Source organism: Pelodiscus sinensis, chromosome 7 (assembly GCF_052426305.1).
Source record: "Pelodiscus sinensis isolate ZL-2025 chromosome 7, ASM5242630v1, whole genome shotgun sequence".
Taxonomy (NCBI): domain Eukaryota; kingdom Metazoa; phylum Chordata; order Testudines; family Trionychidae; genus Pelodiscus; species Pelodiscus sinensis.
Genome location: NC_143058.1, coordinates 78,091,863 through 78,119,402, shown reverse-complemented (window position 1 = coordinate 78,119,402; position 27,540 = coordinate 78,091,863). Strand labels below are relative to the sequence as shown.

Sequence of the window (27,540 nt, the reverse complement as noted above, 5' to 3'; positions counted from 1 at the left end):
GGTTTAGCAGGCCAATGCTCAAACCACTGAGCTATCCCTCCCCCAATAATGGTTATGAAAGGTGAGTAACCGTTTTTTCTTGGAGTGCTGCATCAGCAGAAGCACTCTTCTGTTGATATAGCTGCATTTACATTGTCAGACTAGCTGTGCTGGTGAGGGGTTTATTTTTTTCACATCTCTTGACACTGATATGCCAATATTACTTTTAAGTGAGAATACAATCGATGTAGCTAGCATTACCAACAAGCACGTTCCTCAACTAGGAGGTACAATGGTGGAAGTCAGTGGCCATCTATTCAAGATGAAGCACCCCTCAGGACAATGGCCTTGTTCAAGTTGATCTTGTATGAAATGAGGGGGAAAGCAGAGGGAGTGGAAATTAACAGGAGAGACGTGACCAAGCAAGAGGTTACGAAAGCATTAACGGGAGAAAGGCTCCAGAAACACACAGGAAATTTTCACTCAGAAAGGGAAAGGAAACAGAACAGTCAAGGGAAGGAGTTAAGTTGGGGGAAAAAGCTCCAGCTTTCAGAACCCAAACCATGCAACTGTCCCAGACATCGTGACCTCAATCCAGAAAACATTCCAGAGTGCTGAGGAAACTGAAAAGGGAAATGGATGTAGGAGTCATTATTTTAAAACAGATTACTAGCAAGAGAAATACACAAAGAAAGAGCAATTGCACTGCAGAACCCTGTGCCCAGTATATATGCGTTTACAAATTACACCCACCATCTGAGTGATCTGTTGTGTGGTCAAGCTACTGGACGAGTTTGAGGAGTCACAGTCAGCGCTATTTCTAGCAGCTAGGTCAGGGAACAAGTGGCTTTGGCTCTTTGGTGTGAATATCAGAAAGAAGACTGGCAATGTGAGAATGAGACCAGAAGCCCTAAGACAGCAGCACTGGCAGAACTCCATTAAGGTTTAAAACACCTAAGGATTCAGCAACTGGATACCCTCGTAGCCATCTGGTGAGCGGAAGTTCAACGGAACATTGGACAAGGTTTGTCATCATTTAACAGGATAGTAATTGAGTTTGGGATTTTAATTTTTCCTAACACAGAAGCTATTAGTAGAGAATGACTTAAATCCTGGCCTATGTTCCTTCTAATTTTTCCATCCATGTGCAGAATAAATTTTATGTACACCAAGGCATGTGCAAACATGCACCATTAATAGAAACACATGCTGCTACCTTTGGGAGCTCTGCTAATCAGCTGGGAAGCATTGAACTCTCTGCTTAGCTTACAGGGAACACTGGTCCTGCCACTGAATATTCATGCATAATCATGTTTTCCAAGTGCACATCAAGTACGTAGTGAGAAAGAATGGATCAACATAGTAAACAAACTAAGACTGGAAAGAGACAGCAAGGTGAAAGATGTGCACTTTATTATCTGGGGCTCTCCTTTATTATTCCAGCTATGATTTTTGTCTAATGCTCAAAGAGTACTTAGTACCTTATGCAGTCTATCTGGTGTTGCTATTACAACAGCATCTGCAAACCTCTCTCTCTCCATGGCTGCTTTCCAGTCTAAAAGAAAAGAGATTTAAAATAGCAAGTCATCTAATGTCAGAAGTTGAGACAGACTTATGTTATTAAAAATGAGCAAGTACAAAAACAGACAAATATTGTTTCACATTAAAGACAGTACAATAAACTATTTGTTACAACAGTGAAAGTTTTATATCCACCACCTGAATTAATTTTAGGCTAAATTCCAAGTGGTCTGTTAAATTGATGCTATAATTAAAGCTTAGACAGTATTTTAATTCTAAGGGTCTGTATTCACTGAAGGCAAAATTGACTGGACCTAAGATCCTACTTTAGACACTTAACTTTCTCAAACAACATGACCCATATTAAGGGACCAAAGATTACAGCCTAAACTAAAGAAATTGTTTAGCAAGTCTAAATAAATCCTTTTGATCTGTTTTTAAAATGTTTCATCACATTTCTAAAATGTTTCTTTATTCCTTTATAAAAATCCCAAAATAAAGGATAATTATATTTATGTGGTAAAACAATTATTTTCTCAATCAAAACAAATATTATATTTAAATACACACAAAGCTTCTACATGCATGGCTTACATATTTGCACAAAGTCTTTTTATACAAGATTGTTTTGAAATTCCTCTTTAAAGCATGTGTATTAGACTGAAAATGCAGTAAGAGAATTAGTACCTGTAAGTACAGGCTCTATCTCCCAAAACTGGAACTCTCTGGTCCAGCAATATCTGTGGTCCAGAAGGAGAGGGGTGGGGATCTGGCTAGGAGGTTGGGTGCAGGACTAGACTGAGTGGTGGTCTAGGTGAGATTGGGTGACAGAGTGCGCTGGGGACAGGGGCTTGGGCAGGAGGAGGTGTGCAGGAGCAGGGTGAGGATGTGGGGTCTGGGTGTGTCATAGCCATGAGGGATGTCCAGCAGCCTGGGGACTAAGGGGTTAACCTAGCCAGGCTCTGATCAGCCAATGGTAAGGCAGGTAGGGATTTCAAACTGAGACAAAGGAATTTTTAACTTCTCCCTCCTTTGTCTCAGTCAGTTTTGCTCTCTAGATCAGGGGTCTCCAACCTTTTTATACCCAAGATCACTTTTTAAATGACAGAACAAGCCAAGATCTACCACCCCGCTCCTTCCTTGAAGTCCCACCCTCTCTGTTCGCCTCCTCTCCATCACTTGCTATCCCCAACTCTTATACTGCTGCTTTTTTCCCCAATTCTTCTGTAGGAAGAGGTTTTTCCAACATTTGGCCTGTCTAGACTGGACCAAATGGCAGAAAAACCCTTCTTTTGGAAGCCCCCTTATTCCTTGTGGAAAGAGGAATATAGGGGTTGACCGGAAGATCATGTTTGCTCTTCCACTAAAAGAAGCAGAAGAACAAACGCATCCCTGGATACAGAAGACTTTTTCTGGGGTATCTCCGGAATCCTGAAAAACTCCCGCAGTCTAGCTGTACCCTCGCTGGGTTGAGACAGGATGTGTACATCCTGGGGTGGAAATGAGGGATTTGGGTGTGGGAAGGGGCAAGAGGTGCAAGCTCTGGGAGGAAATCTGGGAGGTGGAGGAGAAGTGGATGCTGGGTCTGGGAGGGGACTTCAGGCCAGGCAGTGTTGGGGTAAGATGTAGGGTTGGATACTAAGCAAGCCACAGACTTCTGGATGTGAGGGTGCAGGAATTTGGGTTGGGGTATGTGAGGGGCTCAGGGCAGGGGGTTCCAGTGCATGATAGGCTCAGATGTAGGGTCTGGGGGAAGAGGGAGTGCAGGAGTGTTATGATGCTGTGGGCAGATGGGGGCTTGGCCCCAATTGGGGGTTTGTTGGCCAGGCTTCATTTTTAAATAAAATACTGTCAAACACAGAAAGTTTCTGCATTGACTTTATTTATGAGAAGGGTGGGAACCTGTTTTGAGTCGGGGTCACTGACCCAAGAAAAGTCAGTTGGGGCCACACAAGTGAGATGCAAAAAAATCCTCCTCCAACTCCTGCCCCGCCTTGCCAAGCTTCACTAATGTGGTCCCAATTGTATTGGTGGAAGCAGGGGACATAGTACTGGGGAAGGGTGCTAGTGGGTGCTTCCGCAGGGGACAGGGTGCTGTGGGTGGAGAGTGGGAAGATGGGGCAGGGAAGTGGGAGCGGGGTGCAAGTGGGAGTCTCCTGCACCCGCCTCCTCTCAGGATTCCTGGCCTCCCAGACGGAAGCCGGCATGCGCCTCCTCCGGGCCCAACCCCCGCTCCCACGCGTGCCTACCCCAGGGCCAACCTCCCTTCCCGTGGCGCAGAGAAACCCTGCACGTGCCTGCCCCGGGGCTGACTCACCCTTCCTGTGGCCCAGGGAAGCTGCCACGCTCCTTCTCTGGGGCCAACGCCCTCTCCTGCATCACGCCCAGCACACCACTGACCTGTGGGAGGGGAGCAGCCAGCGCACTTCCGGAATCCCCGGAAGTTGCAAAGTGGCGCAAAGCTGCAGGACTTCCGTCCACCCCGCGGGAAGCAGACACTACCTCCATTGTCGCTGAAGGTAGGTAGTGGGGCTTCTCGGGGGTAGGGGAAAATGGGGGAGGAGGGGCGAATGCCTCACGATCAACCGGTTGGTGACCATGGCTCTACGTACTGAGGGAGACAGAAGACAGGTCTCTCTCCAAGAAAAATACTCTTCATAATATGTAAGTAAGGCAAAGTCTAGATAAATCTATCAAGTTTTATTGGTTTCTCGTTTTAGAACTAGGATCTGGTGTCTGTGCTGTTAGAAATGAGTTTTCCTCTCTTTTGTAACTAAGTTTTGGCCCATGGGGGAATCCTCCATGAGTATATTAATTGGTGGCTCTTAGCAGCTGCTCAGTCCAACTATGCTTGTAACTGGGGTATTGTTTTGATGATAAAAGTTCTGTTTTATTTAACCTAGTATTGGTTAATTTGCGTATCCTGGTTTTACTTTAGGACTGAGATTTCCCAAGTGATCTCTTACCTGGTTTTCTTACCATTACCTAGGTGGCGGCAGTAGTTTTTATTTCCCAAAGTCCGGATATTAGAGTTTTGGGGGAAGTTTTGGTACCAAAGCCTGTAGAGATCAGGTTTTGGGGTGCTTTTGTGGGCCCGCACTTCTGCATTCATTGTGCCAGAGTGGGGAACAGCCTTGAAAGGGTGGGAGGCTGGGTGCAGGAGCAGGCTGAGGACAAAGGGTCTGGGCAGGAGTGGGGTGCAAGGTCTCAGTGAATGTGTAAGAGAGGGATGGATGTGCAGGATCTAGGCATGAAGGTGATAGAGGGCACTTACCCAGCTCTGTACACCCCATCAGTCCCAGGCATTGCCCTGTGCTGCTCCCACTGGCCATGATTCCGGCCAGGGGGAAGGGAGTGGCAGCATGCAGAGCGGCTTCCTGCTCCCGCAAGCCAGGTCTGACCTGTGAGGTTTGGGGCTCCCCCCACACCTTACAGAAGGAAGCTAGGGCTAGAGCATCAGCATGTACTCCCTGCTGCATGGCGGGGAGGGGGCAAGCCCCAATCCCACAGCCCACCTGAAAGACTGTTGCAGACCACACTTGGAGAACCACTAGTCTAGTGTTTCCCATGTGTAAAACACATTTGTGATACAGATACATAGAAAATATTCCAAAATTAAGATACAAAACGATACATGCATACAAATATGGCAATCATATTCAGTAAATTATAACATCTTCAATTATCTTACATGACCTATCTTGCATGAAATACATCATAATTATGCCATCATCATATATCATATCTCTATGAAAAATATGGAGTGCAGTGTCACCCCCCGTACTGCTAACTTCTGTCAGACATCCTGAAATGCATAAACCCACAAATACCGTTACTATAATGTTTCCACCATTGCAGGCTGGCTTAAATTAATACCTATCACTTTACCAAGATCTAAAAATTCTCTCCCTAAGCAGAGAGAAAATTCTCTCCCTAACCCTAACCCATCCTAAACTCACATCCTTTGTTTTAAAATGATAGCTCACTATTTTATTGAGTACAGTGGAAATCCAATTATCCAATCTTGTTGGGACCAGCACCAGATCAGATAAGCAAAAATCCAGGTAAATCACCTGTGGGGCTGACAGTGATATAGTTAATAAGGACAGCAAAATAATGGAGTGCCCCTGGGGGAATTCTGTGCCATCGCCCTACATGCAGAAGTCATGTCATCTGCAGATTCCTTTGCTTCTCCACAGAAAAATTACTTCTGACATGGAAACAAAGGGAAGCAGCAAGAGCAACCACGTGCCCTGCCCAGTAGCACAGGCACGTTCATTTGGGCACCCAAAGCAACTTGTGGAGATGTAAATCACGGCTAGACATGTATGTGCAGAGCTGGGCAGGCATGTGTGCATCCTCATACATCAATCAACACGGTGGAAGTGGGGCTGGGCATGTGAGTGAACAAGACTCTGTCCTCTCTCACTACTGTGGCACACCCAACAAGGAGAAGCAGGGTTTCGGGTGTTTCCTAGCAGGTAGACATGGGGCAGTCACTGTCCCCTCAGACAGAGAAGAATATAGCAGCCTGCCTGCTTAGTCAATTGTTCCCATTGTTCTTAGGTGAATTCCCCCAGGAGTATAAAACAGGTGTAAAAGATTTAAGGGTCCTTTACAACGCCAAAGTGGTGTAAAAGTGCTTTCTTATAAGCGACAGTATAGCCTTATGAATGCTTATGATGTGTTAGCCAATATAACTGGTCTACATTTTTGGACTGAAGAATGTTCTTACCAAAATGTGCTCCATGAACTTTACTATTGGCTTTTCTGGAAATGGTGAGTAACAAATATAAATTTTGTTTCTCCTGACTTCACTCGCCTGTGATATAATACTAAGCATACAGCTGTTGACTAATAACTAGAAATAAAAGGTCAAACCTAGCTATTTTACTATCAGACAAAGGGAGCTTGGAGATTTTCTTCAGTGTGCCCTACTCCTATCCTTCATCCATTGTATTGTGGTTTAAATCAATTGTCAAAATAGTTGTATTAGTTTGACAAATAGAGTATGCGGAATTTTAAAATGCGTGAGGAATTTTTAATGTTTTGATGTAGAATTTCCCCAACAGTAAACGGAGACTCAGTTAAGCAGGTCTCTACTATACTTAAAAGTATTAAGATTTCAGTGGTAGATATCACATTACAGATCTTAGAGTGCATCTACTCAGCATCCTTAGCTCGAAATAAGCTACACACAAGTTATTTCGAAATAGCTATTTTGATTGTATTTCATAATTTGGCGCTGTCTACACAACACCAAGTTTCAAAATAACGTGCTATTTCAAAATTCCCCTTAACTCTTGTGGAACAAGGGTTACTGGGACATCGGAATAAGCCACCCTTTATTTCGAAATTTATTTAAAAAACAGGCTGCTTCAAATTGACACAGAGTAGCTATTTCGGGATACTTCCAGTATCCCAAAATAGCTCCGCAGTGTAGATGTACCCTTATTCTGACAGCAAAAACATTTAGCTATTACTGTAGAATACAAGAGTCACAAAAGGAATACATGACAATAAATGTGGCAACAGTAGTTGTTTCTTTGATCCAGTATAAATAATTTTGTTCTTACATCTACAGTCAGTAAGGGAACATCATCCTTTTAGAAATGAGACGTTAATAGTTTTTTAAACTACATCAAGACTCCAGAAAGCCTTGAGCTGGGCATTCTAAGACTTTTTTAAAAACATAAAATTAAACTATATTCTATAAATACAAGCCATAGATGTATGTCCTAAAAGGCACTGCATATAAACATATATGCAAAGAGAGAACAAAATATATTTCATTTAGTCTTGTTAATATGGCTTTTAGAATAAGACAGCGAGGCAAATGTTACCATTAAATACATTTTTCTTGTCAATGCTGTGAATCTTCTGAAGGTCATTTCTAGCAAAAGTACGAGGATCAGCAACTCCAACTACCTGATAAGAGAAGAACATTGTTATGTTCTGAAAATAATTGTGGGAGTGCCAATACTAGAAAGATGTCAACAACAGAATTCAGATAAAAGTAACAAAGTGATTAGGCAGCTGCATGCACTGATGAAAACATTCCAGAAATGCAGTACAACCTGACTTAACAGCTAAATGGGAAAGAGATAGCCACTTACAAGTATATATAGGGTTTACAAACAGAGGAGGAAGAGGAACTCTTTAGGACAACATAATTAAGATTACATACAAAAAGTCTAAGTCAGTGGTTTCAAAGTCAAACAGTCATAAGTTAAAGCAAAATACAGGACTATGTAGCACTTTAAAGACTAACAAGATGGTTTATTAGATGATGAGCTTTCGTGGCTAGACCCACTTCCTCAGATCAAATAGTGGAAGAAAATTGTCACAACCATATATACCAAAGGATACAATTTAAAAAAAGGAACACACATGAAAAGGACAAATCAAATTGCAGAACAGAAGGGAGATGCGGGGGGGAAGGTAAATGTCTGTGAGCTAATGATATTAGAGGTGATAATTGGGGAATCTATCTTTGTAATGGGTAAGATAACTATAGTCTTTGTTGAGACCTCCATGGTTGTGACTATTTTCTTCCACTATTTGATCTGAGGAAGTGGGTCTGGCTCACGAAAGCTCATCATCTAATAAACCATCTTGTTAGTCTTTAAAGTGCTACATAGTCCTGTATTTTGCTTCAGCTACACCAGACTAACACGGCCACATTTCTATCACTACTCATAAGTTAGTAAATACCACTTTTGTAGGAGCTGGTGAAACCTAAATGTGACTCCCCTATGCATCTATCTTGTGCAGTGATGGAGACAGATATGCTGTGATAATAGCAGGCCATTACTGTAATTAAAGATCATAACACATACACATGCAAGAGGGACAAATTAAAGTTGCACAGGCAGCCATAAGTCTGCAATTTTTTTTTTAACATCTGAGCTCATGACATGGCAACCTAAAGAGTTCCTTCCTCTCCTGTATGTAAATTGTTTTTTTTAAAAGGTAAAAAATTACAGAAGTAAAAATGCATTAACGAATGTAACCACGTAACAATTAAAAATTCATAGCAGTTACATGTTCACCCTTGCTCAGGTCCAGGCAAAATATGGCCTGAGGCCCAGCAACAACCTGCATGTCCCATACTCACACGCCACTAAGCAGCCATGTGCAGATGGCCATGTGCTGTTCTGAGTGCCATCACAAGTTGGAGGAGGGGCTAAAGAGGCTTTGCATGCTGCCCTGCCCCCAGCACAATTTCACAGCTCCCATTGGCTGGAAACCCCCTTCTGTCTCCCTCCCCACCCTCCCGCCATCTCAAACCCAAACCCTCTGCACCCCTGCTCCTGCACTCCCATCCCTGGATGCAGGTTGAAGCCCCTTCCTTCACCCAAATTCCCTCAGACCCCACCCTCCTCCTGAATCCCAATCCCCTACCCCAAGCTCCCTTCTGCACTTAACCTCCATCGCAGACCCCACACCTCCTCCGTTAATAGCTTGGAAGAGTGCAGCCCTCGACCACTTAAACTCTTGGCATGCCCCCCATCAGAAACTATTACCCACCACTGCCCTAGCCCAACGCTTTCCCCACTTACAGGCACTACAGCTGCTTCCAGCAGCACCCAAGCATTCGCAGTGCAGTACGTGCTGGGATCTCTTTTGTGACGGCATGGGCTGGCTAGTTAGAATGGTCATGTTAACTTACTTCAACGGACTGCCAACATTATTGGGGTCATACAATCAAGGGAAATTCTGATTTTTAACAGTCTATGTTTTAGAGAAACCTGAATGTAATTTCGTGAGACGAGTGCAGAGTGGATTCATTTAAACCAAAGTGATTTAAACCACCTATTTTAATCAAAATTTAAGTCAGCCAGCATGAAAAAAATCTTGTCATTGGTTGGTAGGTGTTAAAACGTTTTGAGTTACAATTAAATATCACTTTTATGTTAAGTCTGATATTTCTTTTTGCTAACCAGGAGGATACATATCAATTTATTTAAGCAATTGTGTAATTTAACTTACATTTATTCAGACTCTTAATTTGTACTTTTTTACTATGTCAGAAAATGGTGAATGATTCATTTCTTATTTACTAGGTGATTCATTTTTTAGTTGTATCCAGTGTTTCTGTAGCCATGTGAGTGCCAGGATGGTAGATGGACAAGATTAGGTAAAGTAATCTTTCTTATTGGACTGACCTCTTTTAGTGATAGAGAAGCGTTTGAGCTATACAGAGCGCTCTCTCAGATCTGGGAAAAAGAGGTCGACCCAAGGCAGCCAACATCAACCCAACTCTAAGTGTCTACACTAAAATGTTACTTCAATCAAAGTAACTCATCTGCTACACTAACTAAATAATTCCACCATCCTGGGAGGCATAGACCATAGGTCTACAGAGTCAGGTTGATATAGTGTCAGTTTTGCCTTGTGTTACTTATGTCAACTTCAGTGGCCTGCAGGAGGTGTTCCACAATGCCCCACCCTAACCACTCTGGTCACCATTTTGGACGACACTGTCCTGAGGCTAGATACACAGGAGCATGCCTTTCCCCTTATAAAAGCCTGGGAATTGTTGAAATTCCATGTTAGGTTTGCTGAGTTTGGAGAGCTCCCCTAGCACTGCCCAGCTCATCATGCTGGTCTGCATTACAGACTTGTTCCTGCCTTTACTGCAAAGAAAGTAGTGGGGTCTCTTGATTCTATGGAAAGAAGAGGCTATGCTGGCACACCTCTGTTCCAGCCCTAAACGTTGCCCAAGGCAGGGGGTAGAAGAGCTACACGAGGGACCCACAGCAGTGCCATATGAATGTCAAGGAGTTGCAGCAGGTGTATCAGAACACAAGGGAGGCCAACAGTCACTCTGGTGCTGTTTTTACAAGCTGCATGTCACCCTCAGCTGTGACCCCCACCACCACCCCAAACGTAATTTGGAAGAGCCACAGTCACCAGAATGAACCCTGAAAGCAAACTGTTGGAGGAGAAGGAGAATGGGATACATGCATCCAGCCATGCTCTCTTTTTTACTCCAGAGCAGTTGAGCCACACTCTACAGTCTAGCACAAATAAGCCTGTTGCAAGGAAGAAACTGGTGCAAAGAATTCTATTTACTTGGATATTGCAGGGACATCTCTCTTAATTTACTCTTTTTCAAATTGCGTTGAAACAGGTAGTAAAATAACCAATACAGGTAGAGTCACTTTCTGCATCATTTATTTCACGGAGATCTCATTTCATAAGTAGACAATGCCAGCAGCCTTTCAATTAACTAAAAGCACATGCAACAGTGATTATCCATCTGCTGAGCCTGTTGCTGAAGTACTCCTTTATGCTGTCAAGATGGCTGATGTACGGCTTCATGAGTCATGGTATCCCGAGGTAAGCTGCATCTCTCAGGATCACTCTTGGCATTTCCATGTTCCCAGTGGTAATCCTCTGATCTAGAAAGTCTTTGCTTGCAGCTTTCTGCATAAGCCTGTGTTCTTAAAGATTTAGGCATCATGCACCTTCCCTGATCAGCCATGCTGATGTCAATGAAATGACCCCAATGATCCACTAGCACTTGCAAAATCATAGACAAATATCCCGTCTTGTTGATGTACTTCAGGGCAGGCATGCTAGGACATCCATACCATTTATTGTCCCACTGCAGTTAGAGAATCCCACTGCTGCAAAATCACCCACTATTACATGCACATAGCCGAAATTCACAGCCCTTCATAGTAGGAGGTAGTTTATGGACACTGTGTGCTTGCATCACTGCAACACCCACAGTAGATTTACCAACTCTAAACTGTTTTGCAGCTGATCAGTAGGAGTCTGGCTTTGCTAGCTTCCTTACAGTGATCGCTACTCACTTCTTCACCTTTAGTGATGCTCTCATTCTGTGTCCCGGTGTCAGAGGGCTGACATGAGCTCCTCACACAATTCTAGGAACGTGGCTTTTGCACATCTGAAAGTTCTCCAGTTGCTGCATGTTGTCCCAACCCTGCATAGTTATTCCATCACTCAGTGCTTGTTCCTAAAGTCCACAGTTGATTGTCCATCATGTGCAGCTGCTCTGACATGGGATAAGAGTGAATGTTTTCTCATGGATTGGTAACTGGTTAAAAGATAAGAAACAAAGGGTAAGACTAAATGGTCAGTTTTCAGAATGGAGAGATGTAACTAGTGGGGTCCCCCAGGGTCCAATCCTAGTCAACATATTTATAAATTATCTGGAAAAAGGGGTAAACCATGTGGTGACAACTTCTGCAGATGACACAAAACTGCTCAAGATAGTTAAATCTAAAGCAGTCTGTGAAGAGTTTCAAAAGGATCTCACAAAACTAGGTGACTGGGCAACAAAATGGTAATGAAATTCAATATTGACAAATGCAAAGTAATGCATAATGGAAAATATTATCCCAACTATATACATAAATGAATTAGCTGTTACCACTCAAGAGAGAACTCTTGGAATCATTGTAGAGAGTTATCTGAAAAAAAATCAACTCAGTGTGCAACAGCAGTCAGAAAAAGCAAACAGAATGTTGGGAATCATTAAGAAAGGAGAGAAAGACAGAGACTATCTTATTGCCTCTATATAAATCCATGGTACGCCCCCAGCTTCAATACTGTGTGCAGATGTGGTTAACGCCTCTCACAAATGGTATCTTGGAATCGGAAAAAGTTCAGAAAAGGGCAACAAAAATAATTAGGAATACGGAAAGTCTGCGATATGACTGGGACTTTTCAGCTTGGAAGAGATGACGAAAATGGAATATGATAGAGCAGTGGTCCCCAACCTTTCGAGGTTGTCGGGCGCCAGGGGGGCGTGGCCGTTCGCCCGCCGGGCGCCAGGGGGTGGGGACACTTGCTCCCCGGGGGCGGCCCCCCCCATAGCCGCGCTCCCGGCGCTCCCCCCGCCCAGCGCCGCGCGCCCGGGGCCGGTGCTCCCCCCGCCATGCACCCGGTGCCAGGCCAGCCCCGAGCACCTGGCGGGCGCATGGAAATGCCCCCGCGGGCGCCATGGCGCCCGCAGGCACCGTGTTGGGGACCACGGTGATAGAGTCTATAAAATGACAACAGGTGTGGAAAAAGTGAATAGTTATTTACGCCTTCCCATAATACAAGGACTAGGGGGTCACAATAAAATTAATAGGCAGTAGGTTTAAAAGAAACAAGAGGAAGTCTTCTTCACAGTCAACCTGTGGAACTCCTTGCCAGAGGATGTTGTGACTGCCAAGATTATAACAAGGTTCAAAAAAGACCTAGATAGATTCATGGAGAATAGGTCCATCAATGGCTATTAGCCAGAATGGGCAGTGATGGCATCCCTAGCCTTTGTTTGTCAGGAGCTGGGAATGGGCATCAGGGATGCATTACTTGATTCCCTGTTCTGTTCATTCCCTTTGGGGCACCTGACATTGGCCACTATTAGAAGACAGAATACTAGATTGCATGGACCTTGGGTCTGACCTAGTATGGCCATTTTTACGTTCTGTGAATACAGCAGCAATATTTAATTGCTTCTCTTCCTTGCACACAGCATGATAGACACCACCATGTTATAATCATCAGAGTTGCCGTTCATGAAATAATTTAGGATTAAGCACACTGTGTTCATGACATCACAATACTGGAGAGCACTGCAGGATCCATGCTTTCTGAAAGGTGGTGGATGGGCAGTTCCGTGAAACAACAGTGTGAAATGTACTAGGAAGCCCATGGAATGATAGGATGGAGAAAGCTGCATGATGGCACACTGGGTGTGTCTAAACTACACCCTTCTGTCCGCAGAGGGGTGTAAATTAGACACATCGAAAGCGCAAATGAAGCAGGGATTTAAATATCCCATGCTTCATTTGCATAATCACATCCTGGCGCTAATTTGAACAAGAGCCATTTCGAAACTGAAAGAGTGGTTTAGACGCATTTTTTCCAACAATGGGGCAATTTTCGAAAGATCCTGTACTCCTCATTTGGTGTTGTCGGAAAAACTGCATCTAAACCACGATTTCAGTTTTGAAATGGCGCTTGTTCGAAATAGCACCAGGATGCAATTATGCAAATGAATCCCGGGATATTTAAATCCCCGCTTCATTTGCACTTTCGATGTGTCTAATTTACATCCCTCTGTTGACAGAGGGGTGTGGTTTAAACACACCCACTGAGTCTGCCCCACATAAGGCATTGGGAACCCTCCCCAGAACACTGTGCAGCAGATGGTGGCCAACTGAACAATGGGAAAGCTATCCACAGTGCATCTGTCTGTGTCAATGCAAGAGCTCTGCCAATACGAGAAACATAGCACACACATGCTTCAGCATTTAAATTATACTGGCAACCGTATATCGGTATAATTTGATTGAAGATTGTGATGAAGATTTGGCCTTAGGAGAGACGAGGTGTAGTGAGCTAATATCTTTTACTGGACCAACTTCTGAGTTGACCTCAGCAAGGAAGATATGTCCACGGTTAGAGCTGCTTGCTGTGCTCATCATAATATATTTCAATCCCTTGGGGTGGAGCAGCTATTTGCTGTTATTGAGCAGCCAGATACCAGGACTGTCAGAGCGATTCAACAGAGAACTGTTTGAATCAGTGAGGCTTTGAAGGAGCATGTTAAGTAGTAGGTCACAGTGTTGCTGTAATGTGTTTTGAAGCCCTCCCCCCCCTTTTTTTGGGCACAATGGTTTGAACCTGCTACCAATTACTGTGTATACACCACTGTAACACTGCAAATGCACTCACTGGTACTGTCTCTGAATATTAGCAATAGTCACTGTATGCTGAATAATAATAAATATTTACTCACTTTCCCATAGATGAGTTTTATCCCACTTCCATGCAAACATATTTATGTATTGGTAACCTAAACATTGTACCTACAGAGGAAAGTATCTTTAAAAAGCAAAGGAACAGCAAATTCACAAGCACTTTTGCCAGTGAGGCTTTGAGAGCTGGGTGTATGTCTAGCTGTCATTTTGCAAACTGCCCCACTGGGGAACTGCTGAGACCCCGCAGGAAAAGAGTATGGGGAAGGTGCAGGAAGGCAGCTCTGAATGGGTTATAGGAGATGTGTTAAGCCTAAATTTCAGCCTAAATTACCCCAGGCAATTTCTCACCGATTCCCTCACTGCATCCTCTCTGCTAACAATCTGCAGCACCTCCTGAACATGTCTGCTTTACTCCTCCATATGTGAGAGCGGTGCCTATGTGCAGGAGACTGTCAAGGACACATTTATAGCTGCTAAAAACAGAGAAATGTTAGCGTCAGTGCACTTACCCCCTTGATCCAAAAAACAGCAAGCACATCTTCCTTATTTTCATTTGGTGCAGTCTCAGTGTGGCGGTAAACCCACCCATTTTAAGTATGGCCCAGCAGACGAGAGTTGTGACAAAGCTGGGGAGAGGGGACGAGGAAGGATGGTAATAGCCCAGGGATACCAGTAGCAGCACATAAGATGATTGCAATGAATACTGGCATTGTTTTCCACAGATTTGGTGATTGCAGCTGAGATCTCATTTGTGAGGTTAACTCAGGCTGCAAGGGTCCAGCTGCAGATCAGGACTGTGTGCTGTTATGCATGCCTGCTGAAGTAATTGCTGAGTAGTGTGGCAAACTTTCCTACCACAGAGTAAGAAACGAAGCAGCCCTTGCAAACACACACACACACACACACACACACACACACACACACACACACACACACACACACACACACACACACACACACCACCCCCTTTGGCAGAGGACTGCAGGTTACCTTTAGGAAACTGCCCTAGAGATCTCTATGGAGGATTCACAGGGCAGCCCATTGTGCATAAGCAAACCTTTATATGTGGTTTCCTTTGCCTAGCTGCACAGGAGAACAAGGAGAAATTGTTCCTGCACAAGTTATCTTTTATAGCAGGAGTGGGGAACCTTTTTTGGGTCAGAGACCACTGACCCACAGAAAAATCAGTCAGGAGCTGCACACCAGTGAGAGAGAAACCCTCCCCCCCCCACACCCCTCACTAGTGTGGGCTCCCCAATGCTGGGGAAAGCCCCAAGTCTCAGGGGCTGGATCCAGGGAAGCTCAAGACTGCATCCAGCCCCCGGGCCTTACGTTCCCCACTCCTGTTTTATAGCCTAATTTTAAAAGTACATAAACAGATGTGACCCTGCAGAAGCACAATACTTAGCAGAGCCTCTCCCCACTGCACCCAGCTCCCCAGAGCTGGATTCCTGGGACTCAGTCTACTTAGGACTCAAAAAGAGGTCCTGGCTTGCCATGCCACCAGATCCCACTCATCCTCCACCACATCCACTTCCTCATCCTGTACACTGTCCACTGTGTTCACTCTGGTGGCCAACAACTCTAGACAGTGCTTGGGCTTGCCGTGAGGGCAGGGGACTGGACTCGATGACCTCCTGAGGTCCCTTCCAGTTCTAGTGTTCTATGATTCTAGTCCCTACTGAAGTATCCAAAATTTCCTGGGGCTTTAAAGGAGATGAGACCTTCTACCTGGCTAATGGGCAGTTGAAAATGGTGACCAGAGAGGTTACACTGAGCATTGTGGGACACCTCCTGGAAGCCACTTTGGACAACATAAGCAACGTCTACTACACAGTCATTGCGTCACCCTAACTGTAAAAAGCCCTATGCTGTGTTTATCAAGTGGCTTTACTGGTGTGGTATAGCAGATAAATTCAAGCACTAGGAGAAGCACTAAGGTGTGTACACCTCCAGAGGTAGGTCTCCATAAGCTGTTTTGTGTCAGTTAAACTTCGTAGTGTAGACATGGAAGTTTGTATAGCCAAAACCTATACAGGCCATTAGGCGTATTGCCTCCACATTAATCAGTGACAAACCCTCTGGCAGTAATCTAAGGACAGAGATGTGACACTGCACCCCATATTCTTCAGAGTGGTATTAGAATATGATTAACAGAATTAGGATATATTTTATGCAAGACAAGTCATATGAGGTGTCACTGGAAATGTTCATCATTGACTCATAGGGTTGGAAGAGACCTCAGGAGCTACTGAGTCTACCCCCCTGCTCAAAGCAGAACCAATCCCAAATAAACCAGCCCAGCCAGGGCTTTGTCAAGCCAAGACTTAAAAACCTCTAGGGATGGAGATTCCACCCCCTCCCTAGGGAACCCATTCCAGTGCTTCATCACCATCCTAGTGAAGTAGTTTTTCCTAACAGCCAACCTAGACCTCCCCCACTGTAATTTGAGACCATTGCTCCTTGTTCTGCCATCCGTCACTACTGAGAACAGCCTCTCTCCATCCTCTTTGGAACCTCCCTTCAGGAAGTTGAAGGCTGCTATCAAATCCCCCCTCACTCTTCTCTTCTGCAGACTAAACAAACCCAAATCCCTCAGCCTCTCCTCATAGATTGTGTGTTCCAGCCCCCTAATCATTTTGGTTGCCTTCCGCTGGACCCTCTCCAATGCGTCCACATCCTTTCTATAGTGGGGGGCCCAGAACTGGACACAATACTCCAGATGTGGCCTCAGCAGCGCCGAATAAAGGGCAATAGTCACTTCTCTGCATCTGCTGGCAATGCTCCTCCTAATGCACCCTAATACGCCATTAGCCTTCTTGGCTACAAGCGCACACTGTTGACTCATACATTCCATCAGAGAAGATCAAGACTTCCTTGATAGAAGGCAGCATGTAATACTACAGGTACAGCAGGCTGAAGAGCCAGTGAGGGCAGTACAGAACAAGGAAGAAAGCTGGCAGAATGTAACCTCCAGGAGAAGAAAGCCAACTCAGGTATCCCCAATTCCACTAGAGATAAGTAACTGCTTTCAGGCTCTCTGCACAGACACTACAGTGGAGAACACTTTGGTAGAGCCCTCTTATAGAAGAAATCAGAAGGAGACACCATCTACCAGAAGGCATGGAATGCATAGTCCTAGGGATGGGGGTTCAATGACCACCACCCCCAATATAAGAAGATGGGTGGTGGTGGTCGGGGACTCCCTCCTAAGAGGGACGGAGTCATCCATCTGTCGTCCAGAGCTGGAATCTTGAGAAGCATACTGCTTACCAGGAGCTACAATTCAGGGTGTGACCGAGAGTATTGCAAATCTGATCAAACCTTCGGATTGCTACCACTTCCTGCTTCTCCACGTGGGAACTAAAAATACGGCCAAGAATGACCTTTAGCAGGTCACTACAGAGTATGTAGCACTGGGAAGAAGGATCAAAGAATTTGAAGAGCAAGTGGTGTTCTCGTCCATCCTCCCTGTTGAAGGAAAAGGTCAAGGTAGGGATCCAGGTCCAGGTCAAGATTTACTGAATATAACTATCCTATTTGTAAACATGTATCCCTGTTGTATCTGAAGTTATAAATATTGATTGAGTTCCTGCTGCACGTTATACATTGAGAACTGCTCAAAGGGGACTTCTTTTTAGCACGTGATCTAAATCAAAACACTACTGTCATGTAGGATAATTAAAGAGGAGGGTGGAGAGTCCAACTTGTTTTGTCAGATTACTTATAAATGCTCCTGCTTAACCAAAACCATGCTGCACTTCTGAGAAGTGCATGCATGCATGCACGCACAGGAGCTCTAACTGCAATTGTGTACTTTAAACTTAAGGAAAAGCTAAGTGTTGACACTCAATGCAACACTTTCAGAAGGTAAATACAGTAGTTTAAAAAAACACTTTTCTAATCAAGGCACTGCAAATGCAATTTGAAATTTAAAATTGCTGTTATGAGCTGTGAATAAAGTAGTAAGATATTAAGAAAGGTCTGTTTTTTATTAACAGCTTTCAAATAGTTAAAGTAGTTTAACCTCACATTTTATATGGTGATTGCTGCAATTCAAAAAGAACTTTGTTCACATTAACTATCATAAGACATGTGAACCCTTGAAAAACACTGAAACCATACAACAATTTTACCTTCATTCGACTGGGAAAATGCGCAGCAAAGTAAGAATAGTGTTTCCCCCGACATCCCGCTCCAATAATCAGAACAGTTACACAAGGAGGCATTGCTGTTCAGTTCTCTACCTTCAACCAGAGATAAAGCAAAATTTTAGAACTATCTAGGTTAAAAATCCCCACCAATACCAAGTGTATTTATTTTTACAGCCAGTCCCCGAGTTACGAACGCGTCGACTTACGACCGTTTGCACTTACGACCAAACTTACGGATGGTGCATTTGTAAGTCGGGGACTTGACCTCATTACAGCCAGTCCCCAACTTACGAATGCACCATCCGCACTTACAAACAGCGTGGCCATATTTAAAAGCATGTATTCCCAACTTACATACAAATCGAGTGAAGACCAGCTATTTGGTACGTAAACCGTTCGTACGTCAGGGACCAGCTATATTATCATTAAGTAAAGCATATATCAGTAATACCTGATGTAAACCTAGGGACTATGAATTCTCTGACATTTTCCCCACCATTCTGTACATGCTTCCTTTTCCCTCTTCTCTCACAGCACATGATTTCTTTTTGTTTCCTTCCTCCTAAGGCAAGCTCAACTTTAAGGTCACAAAGCTGTACACTAAAAAGTTAGGAAGTACCTGAATTGAAATTATGCCTTGAAATCTTATTTCTATCCTTCAAAAGCACAGGCTAGGATAGTTTTTATTATCATCATCACTGACTAAATGATTTAAAAACTTAACTCTCTAATGCTATCATAGAATCATAGGGTTGGAAGAGACCTCAGGAGGTCATCAAGTTCAACCCCCTGCCCAAAGCAGAACCAAGCCCAACTAAATCATCCCAGCCCGGGGTTTGTCAAGCCAAGACTTAAAAACCTCTAGAGATGGGAGATTCCACCATCTCCACAGGTAACCCATCCCAGTGCTTCACCACCCTCCTAGGCTACATCAACACTGCTGGTTCTGCCAGCAGTGAGTATGCAAATGAGGTATATATTAGCATACCACTTCATTTGCATAATTTATGCAAGCAGTTTTTGCAGAAAAAAAAGTAGTGTGGACGTTTTCTTTTTGCACAAAAACACATTTTGCTGCCAGATCGATAAATCTCCTTTTTTGGGGCATAAGGAACTGGTGGGAAAGGGGGGTTTTGTGCAAAAAGAATATGTTGACACTACCTTTCCCCCCCCACAAAAACGGTGTGCATACATCATGCAAATGAGGTGTGGCAATATGCTAATCTGTGCCTCATTTGCATACTCACTGCTGACAAAACCTGGCAGTGTAGACATAGCCCTAGTGAAATAGTTTTTCCAATTATCCAACCTAGGCCTCCCCCACTGTAACTAGAGACCATTGCTCCTTGTTCTGCCACCTGCCCCCACTGAGAACAGCCTCTTGGGAACCCCCTTCAGGGAGGTGCAGGCTGCTCTCGAATCCCCCCTCGCTCTTCTCTTCTGCAGACCAAACAGACCCGACTCCCTCAGCCTCTCCTCACAGGCCCTGCGCTCCATCCCCTGATCATTCTGGTCGCCTCCGCTGGCCCCTCAATGCGGCCACGTCCCTGCTCCAGTGGGGCCCGAACTGGGCCCGATGCTCCCGCTGTGAGCCAAGGGGCAGTCACCGAGCGGCGAGACACGCACCCAGGCAGCCCGAGAGACGCGGCCCCGCCCCCTAGAGCACCAGGCGGGCGGGGCCGCGGCTCGGCCCCGGCCCCAGCGGCCCGCAACCCCCGCCCGCTGCCGCGGAGCCAGGGCCGGGCCGCTCGGCCGTTGGGCCGCTGCCGCGAGCTGCTCCCACAACGTCCCCAGGGGCCGGCAGAGCCGCCGCCGCCTCCGCGGGAAGGGCCCGTCCCGCCGGACTCACGCGCAGGCCGCTCCCGCCGCTGAGCGCTCACAGAGCCGCCACCACACCGACGTTGGGAGGCCCGTGGGGACCTGGGCGGGACTCCTAGGCCTGCGCGAAGCCCATTGGCTGCCATTAAGCCACAGGGCGGGGCGTCATGGTCTCCGCAGAGCCCATTGGCTGCCGCTGAAAAACTGGGCGGGACGTCTCGAACTGCAAAGACTCTATTGGCTGCCGTTGAGACCTGGGCGGGACTCCTAAGCCTTCGCAGAGCCAATTGCCTGTCGTTGGGCCGATGGGAGGGACGCCTTGTGTGCGCGGAGCCCATTGGCTGCTGTTGAGAAGCTGGGAGGGAATCCTTGGCATGCACGGATCCCATTGGCTGTCGTGGATCCGCTGGGCTGGACGCTTTACCCTGCGGGAGCCCATTGGCTGCCGTTGAGAACTGGGCGGGAATCCTAGACCTGCGCGGAGCCCATTGGCTGCCGTTGAGAACCTGGGCGGGAATCCTAGACCTGCGCGGAGCCCATTGGCTGCCGTTGAGAATTGGGCGGGAATCCTAGACCTGCGCGGAGCCCATTGGCTGCCGTTGAGAAGCTGGGCGGGACAGCTAGACCTGCGCGGAGCCCATTGGCTGCCGTTGAGAACCTGGGCGGGAATCCTAGACCTGCGCGGAGCCCATTGGCTGCCGTTGAGCTGCTGGACGGGAATCCTAGACCTGCGCGGAGCCTATTGGCTGCCGTTGAGCGGCTGGACGGGAATCCTAGACCTGCGCGGAGCCTATTGGCTGCCGTTGAGCGGCTGGACGGGATGCCTTGTGTTCGCGGAGCCCATTAGCTACAGAAATGTAGCAAAATGCAGGACAATGTCGCACTTTAAAGACTAACAAGATGGTTTATTAGATGATGGTCTGGCCCACGAAAGCTCATCATCTCATAAACCATCTTGTTAGTCTTTAAAGTGCTACATTGTCCTGCATTTTGCTCCTATTAGCTACGAATGAGACGCTGGGCGGGACTTCTTGGTGTGCGCGGAGCCCATTGGCTGCCGTAGAGCCGCTGAGGGTAGGGAGGGGGAACGCCTTGGCCTCAGCGGAGCCCATTGGCTGCTGTTTAGACCTGGGCGGGACGTCTTGCATGGCGCGGATCCCATTGGCTGCGATTGAGGCTCTGGGCGGGACTCCTTGGCCTGCTCGGAGCCCATTGGCTGCCGTTGAGAACTGGGCGGGAATCCTAGACCTGCGCGGAGCCCATTGGCTGCCGTTGAGAACCTGGGCGGGAATCCAAGACCTGCGCGAAGCCCATTGGCTGCCGTTGAGAACCTGGGCGGGAATCCTAGACCTGCGCGGAGCCCATTGGCTGCCGTTGAGAACCTGGGCGGGAATCCTAGACCTGCGCGGAGCCCATTGGCTGCCGTTGAAAACCTGGGCGGGAATCCTAGACCTGCGCGGAGCCCATTGGCTGCCGTTGAGCTGCTGGACGGGAATCCTAGACCTGCGCGGAGCCCATTGGCTGCCGTTGAGCTGCTGGGCGGGAATCCTAGACCTGCGCGGAGCCCATTGGCTGCCGTTGAGAACCTGGGCGGGAATCCTAGACCTGCGCGGAGCCCATTGGCTGCCGTTGAGAACCTGGGCGGGAATCCTAGCCCTGCGCGGAGCCCATTGGCTGCCGTTGAGAAGCTGGGCGGGACAGCTAGACCTGCGCGGAGCCCATTGGCTGCCGTTGAGAACCTGGGCGGGAATCCTAGACCTGCGCGGAGCCCATTGGCTGCCGTTGAGAACCTGGGCGGGACAGCTAGACCTGCGCGGAGCCCATTGGCTGTCGTTGAGAACCTGGGCGGGAATCCTAGACCTGCGCGGAGCCCATTAGCTACAGAAATGTAGCAAAATGCAGGACAATGTCGCACTTTAAAGACTAACAAGATGGTTTATTAGATGATGGTCTGGCCCACGAAAGCTCATCATCTAATAAACCATCTTGTTAGTCTTTAAAGTGCTACATTGTCCTGCATTTTGCTTCAGCTACCCCAGACTAACACGGCTACATTTCTATCACTATTCTAGAAGTACTTAGGCATCCTACCCTAAAAGAGATATCACCTCTCCTGGCTTGAATCCCTGCACTGGCTTCCTGCCACATTTCATATTGTACCTCTGCTGGGTAGATAAGTTGATGAACATAAGCTTTGTTGCTGGAGTCATACTATTCTTGCACTTACCAACTCAATATTTATTTATGTTCTGCAGGAAGGCAGAAAACTAGTTAAGCAAGGAATCTTTCCAAAGGAACCTGCAACAAAGAATGGGAAGGAAGAGGAGACTCAAGAAGCCAGATCTCATGATTCTTTCCCACACAAGACAAGAGCAGTTCAGACAGTGCTGTGCAATTCATTTTTGAGAGATGGGAGATTTTGGTGAGGGAGTTGTGCTATTTTTATATTTGAATGGCTGTTTTAGCCCCCTGGGTTCTGTTATGGAAATATGTTGCCTTCATCAATGTGAGGAACATTATCTTTGTGTTCAGCTGTAAGGCTAGGTCTATATTGGCAAGATTTTGCGCAAATACTCTTTAATGCAAGAGTTTTTGCGTTAGAGTATTTGCGCAAGAGAGCATCTACACTGGCATGTGCCTTTGTGCAAAAGATGTGCTTTTGCGCAAGAGCATCTGTGCCAGTGTAGACACTCTCTTGTGCAAGAAAGCTCTGATGGCCATTTTAACCATCGGGCTTTCTTGCACAAGAAATTCATGTTGCCTGTCTACACTGGCCTCTCGCGCAAGAACAGTTGTGCAAGAGGGCTTATTCCTGAGCGGAAGCATCATAGCTCTTGCACAAGAAGCCCTGATTTCACACATTAGAACATCAGTGTTCTTGCGCAAGAACTCCCTGCCAGTGTAGACAGGCAGCAAGATTTTGCACAAAAGCAGCCGCTTTTGTGCAAAATCATGCCAATGTAGACACAGCCTAAGTGTCACTGTTCCTTTCCATTTTCCTTCTTGAAGGGTTAAGCTAAAGCTATCAATTGTATCTCAAGTTTTCGATACAGCTTTCACATTATAGCCCAGCATTTCTCCATCCCCTTTTCTGCATGGTTAATAGCTCACTCCCATGCAGATGTAGGCAAAGACCATCTCTGTTCAGCAAAACAAGGGCTTAAGTCCCATTAAGTCAGAGGTGGGGAACCTAAGGCCCAGGGGCAGGGTGCAGCCCCCAGCTTGCCTGGATCTGGCCCCTGAGGCTCCTCTTCCCCCCCAGCATTGAGGATGCTAGGCGCCCCGTTCTCCTGCAGGGCTGCAGCACACAAAATCTACTAACCTGAGCCCCCCTAAGTTCTGGTGTGGGAGGGAAATGTGAGGAGTGTCTTTGCCCTTCTCAGTCGGGGCTATGTCAGTAAGGGGTTTTTTTTTTGTTTGATTTTTGATTTTTTGTGGGTACGCAGTCCCCAACACAAAAAAGATTCCCCCTCTGCATTAAGTCACTGGAGCTCCAGCCCTGTGCAGAATCAGGATGCCTTGTTCAATGACCCAAGGTAAGGGGAGGTTTTCAATTAATTTTAATATGAGTAGTGTGGCAGAAATTCTTATTGGTAGGGCATGTTTATGATGCTATGGGCAGAGTTATATAGTTATTCTTATTTTAATGTTGCAAGATAAAATATATAGGATTAAAAACAAATGACTAAGACTAGCCAGAGGATACCTGTCAGTGAAGAGAACTGTCTCAGAAGTGCATAGCTATATTGGTGTATCACACTGTTGTAATAAAACATGTCCAATGGCCTGGGTATGTTATTGTTAACTACCTTACTGTATGCAAAAGAAAATAAAACCTTTGACACAGATTATGTTTTTGTATTGCACATTGGTTCTAGTGCAGTTTGCTTTGTTTATGAATTGCAAGCACAGCTTTGCAAGAGTTCCATAATGAAACCAAGTACAACTCACATTCTGATTCGTTTTGCTTTAAACATCCAGGGGTAACCCTCTCAGCCAGGATTTACAGACGTATGCTAGTGGTGCTTGCACTTGAAATAGGTGCAGCTGGGCCTGGAGCTTGGGCTTTCAAGCCTAAGTGTGGGGGCTTTAAAGTGCTGCTATTTTTAGAGCACTAGCACAAACCCTGCCAGCCCAAGACTGTTGACTCAGGCTGCAACTCCCACAGGCTCCAAAACACTTCGTAGACATTCCCACAGGGTTGAAATGACTTGCCTGTGATTGCCCAGAAACTGGGTGGCAGACCTGGAAACTGAATCCAGATCTCTTGAATCCTAGCCCAATGCCTTATCCATAAAATCGTACATCACCAATGTACTATACATGTTATGTGATCATCTTGACCTGTTCATGCTACATTTTTAAAAGAAACACCACATTTCTCTCTCCAATGTGAGACAAGCTGAAGAACAGTGTAGAACTACACTATATTTCAAATCCAGGATAGAAATAAACTGACCCAACAAACACTTACTAGTGTTTTGCTTCCTTATTTCACTCTCTCTTGAACCAAGGTAAAAACTTACCAGAGGTAAAATCTTATCCCAAGTGAAGTTAGTGGAACTTTTACCATTAATTTGAGTTGAGCCACAATTTCACCCCATGTATTTACCACTGCTAGAAGCAAGATATTGGAATTGATGGTCTGTATTCAGCACAACATTTAAGCATATGTTTATGTCTCATGTGCAAAAGTCTTCTGCTGAATAGAGACACACACTTTAACTTTAAGCACTTAAACACTTAAAGTGAAGTATAGGCTTAGATCGTATGCTGAACTGAGACCTGGGTTATTATTTCAATTCTTAAGACTTATTTTATCCAAAAGTAGCAAGGATACTGTAAAGATTTTTCTAAATTAAACAAAATTTGAAATGCATCAATCAAATCCCTTGAAAGCCGAAGCATAGAGAAAAATTCCATTTGAATGAATTCATTAGAATTTTAACACACTCCACCACCACATGCAATTGCTTCTCCCTTGTCACGTGAAAGCTAGGACAATGCAGAGAGGAATATATTCAATGGCTTTACTTGGGCCAGATTAGTATATGATGACTGCTTTCTGTGACTGACCTGAGATTAAAAAAGAACAGTACACTATGGTGAAACTTAAACAAATGGGTGATTTATCTGCATTATTCTAGCATTCTCTTTTTCAAAATATTGCCATGGTCTTTAGTTTTCATTGGCTAAAACTTGCTGCTGATTATAAATAAAACTGCTGTATGCAGCCACTGAGCAAATCAAATGGCAGTAACACATGATGAATAGGAAAAAATTTGCCTTCCTGTGCTAACATGCACATTTTTCACAAATCACTTTTAGTTCATAGATTTTGAGGTCAGAAGGGACAATTGATTGTCTTGTCTGATCTGCTGAACAAAAGTCACAGAACTTTACTCACTGATTCTTTTGCTCTTTGACATCTGTGTCCCAGAGGTGTTGCACTTAATTTTCCTGCTTTCTTTCCCATCCCTTTCTATCTGTATTGAACCTCTTTACATTTAAGGTCTCGGTCCTGAAATGATCTGCATGCTGCAGTCAATGGGTTTCTGCACAAGCACATTGCTCTGCCAGTGAGGACCATATTACAGAATCAGGGCCTCAGCATCTTCAGACTCCTGTTTCATATTCTAGTGGAGCTGCTGAGATTATCAGAGGAAATATACTCCAGAAGTGTTCACTGTTTGGCAGATGACATGAAATAGGTCCTGATTCAAGGATGAAAATACTGTTGCTATCTTTCACCCTTGTGGACATTTCTCAACATTAGTTAACTTATTTAATTATTATCAAGGATGTGCAAGGCTTTTCAGCCTAAAATTAAGCTTCCAACAAGTCAATCAAAACTGAGGATGTTCAGCATCTTAGCCAAATGTAGCTAGTTTTTCAGGTGCCTCATTTTAAGCACCTATATTTGAAATTCTTGATCTTATTCTCTCACATGCTGATTGGAAGAAAGTCTTTTGAAAGAGGATGTCTTCCTCCTGGGTCCAAGTTGAGAATACATTGAAGAAGCCACTGAAAATGTGAATCTGGCAACAGAAAGGGAGAGAAGGATTTAGCAGCACAGAAGTGAGAAGCAGAGAAAATATAGGACTATCCAAATGCATTAAAAGGATGGTCCAGCTGTTATGGCACTGCGACTATGAGAGATCCACGTTCAATTCCCTACTTGGTCATGGACTTCCTGTGTGTTGAAGACAAGTCACTTAGCTTCTCTATAACTTGCTTTTCCATCTATAAAATGGCACAATTCTACCTCCCAAAGGATTTGTGAGAGTAACTACAATAAAGACCGAAGCACTGTGAGATCTATTGATGAAGTATGATTTAAGAAATTAACATTATTAGCAGGGCTTGACAAATAATGCAATCTACTCACCCGTGGTGAGTAGATTACAACCCGGAAGAGCCAGGTTCGGGCGATCTGCACATGCGCAGATCACTGGACAACACGGCTGGCGAGCAGGGCTTGCTGTGGTTTGGTGAGCCCTGATTATTAGTATTAATTGGTTACCTATTTCAAGACAATTCATAGCTTGACATTATGGGCTTCTCTAGATTAGGAAAGTTTGCACCAATGTAATTGTACCAACACATAAGAACGACCGTACTGGGTCAGACCAAAGGTCCATCTAACCCAGTATCCTGTCTGCCGACAGTGGCCAGCACCAGGTGCCCCAGAGAGGGTGGACTGAAGACAATGATCAAGCGATTTGTCTCTTGCCATCCTTCTCCAGCCTTTGACAGACAGAGACCAGGGACACCATTTCTATCCCCTGGCTAATAGCCTTTTATGGACCTAACCTCCATGAAATTATCTAGCTTCTCTTTCAACTCTGTTATAGTCCTAGCCTTCACAGCCTCCTCTGGCAAGGAGTTCCACAGGTTGACTACATGCTGTGTGAAGAAGAACTTTCTTTTATTAGTTTTAAACCTTCTACCCATTAATTTCATTTGGTGTCCTCTAGTTCTTCTATTATGGGAACTAATAAATAACTTTTCTTTATCTGCCCTCTCCACACCACTCATGATTTTATATACCTCTATCATATCCCCCCTCAGTCTCCTCTTTTCTAAACTGAAAAGTCCCAGTCGCTTTAACCTTTCTTCATATGGGACCCGTTCCAAACCCCTAATAATTTTAGTTGCCCTTTTCTGAACCCTTTCCAAGGCCAAAATATCTTTTTTGAGGTGAGGAGACCACATCTGTACACAGTATTCAAGTTGTGGGCGTACCATAGTTTTATACAGGGGCAGTCAGATATTCTGTGTCTTATTTTCTATCCCTTTCTTAATAATTCCTAGTATGATATTTGTCTTTTTGACCGCCG

General features: G+C 45.3%; 1 protein-coding gene and 1 long non-coding RNA gene across 13 annotated transcripts in view; both read right to left on the bottom strand.

Annotated features, from left to right (window-relative positions):
• The window catches only part of LOC102452580 (uncharacterized), a 63,552-nt gene extending 43,195 nt beyond the window's left edge, over positions 1–20,357 (bottom strand). The window contains exons 1-6 of one of the 12 annotated variants that reach the window (XM_089779902.1): positions 20,232–20,265; positions 18,365–18,475; positions 14,577–14,701; positions 10,579–11,569; positions 7,344–7,428; positions 1,461–1,534 (exon numbers count right to left, since the gene is read on the bottom strand). In XM_089779902.1, coding sequence (XP_089636028.1) covers positions 1,461–1,520 — 60 coding nt within the window. In that variant the 5' untranslated portion in view covers positions 1,521–1,534; positions 7,344–7,428; positions 10,579–11,569; ... (1 more) ...; positions 18,365–18,475; positions 20,232–20,265. Of the gene's footprint in view, positions 1–1,460; positions 1,536–7,343; positions 7,429–10,578; positions 11,570–14,576; positions 14,702–18,364; positions 18,476–20,008; positions 20,191–20,231 lie in introns of those variants that run through there. The other 11 variants (XM_089779903.1, XM_089779900.1, XM_089779906.1 and 8 more) reach the window with 11 other exon arrangements.
• A 3,073-nt stretch (positions 20,358–23,430) lies between these two features.
• LOC149524102 (uncharacterized) overlaps positions 23,431–27,540 on the bottom strand; it is a 47,169-nt gene continuing 43,059 nt past the window's right edge. The window contains exon 3 of the long non-coding RNA XR_016350115.1: positions 23,431–26,238. This is a non-coding gene — a long non-coding RNA (uncharacterized LOC149524102). The remainder of the gene's footprint in view (positions 26,239–27,540) is intronic.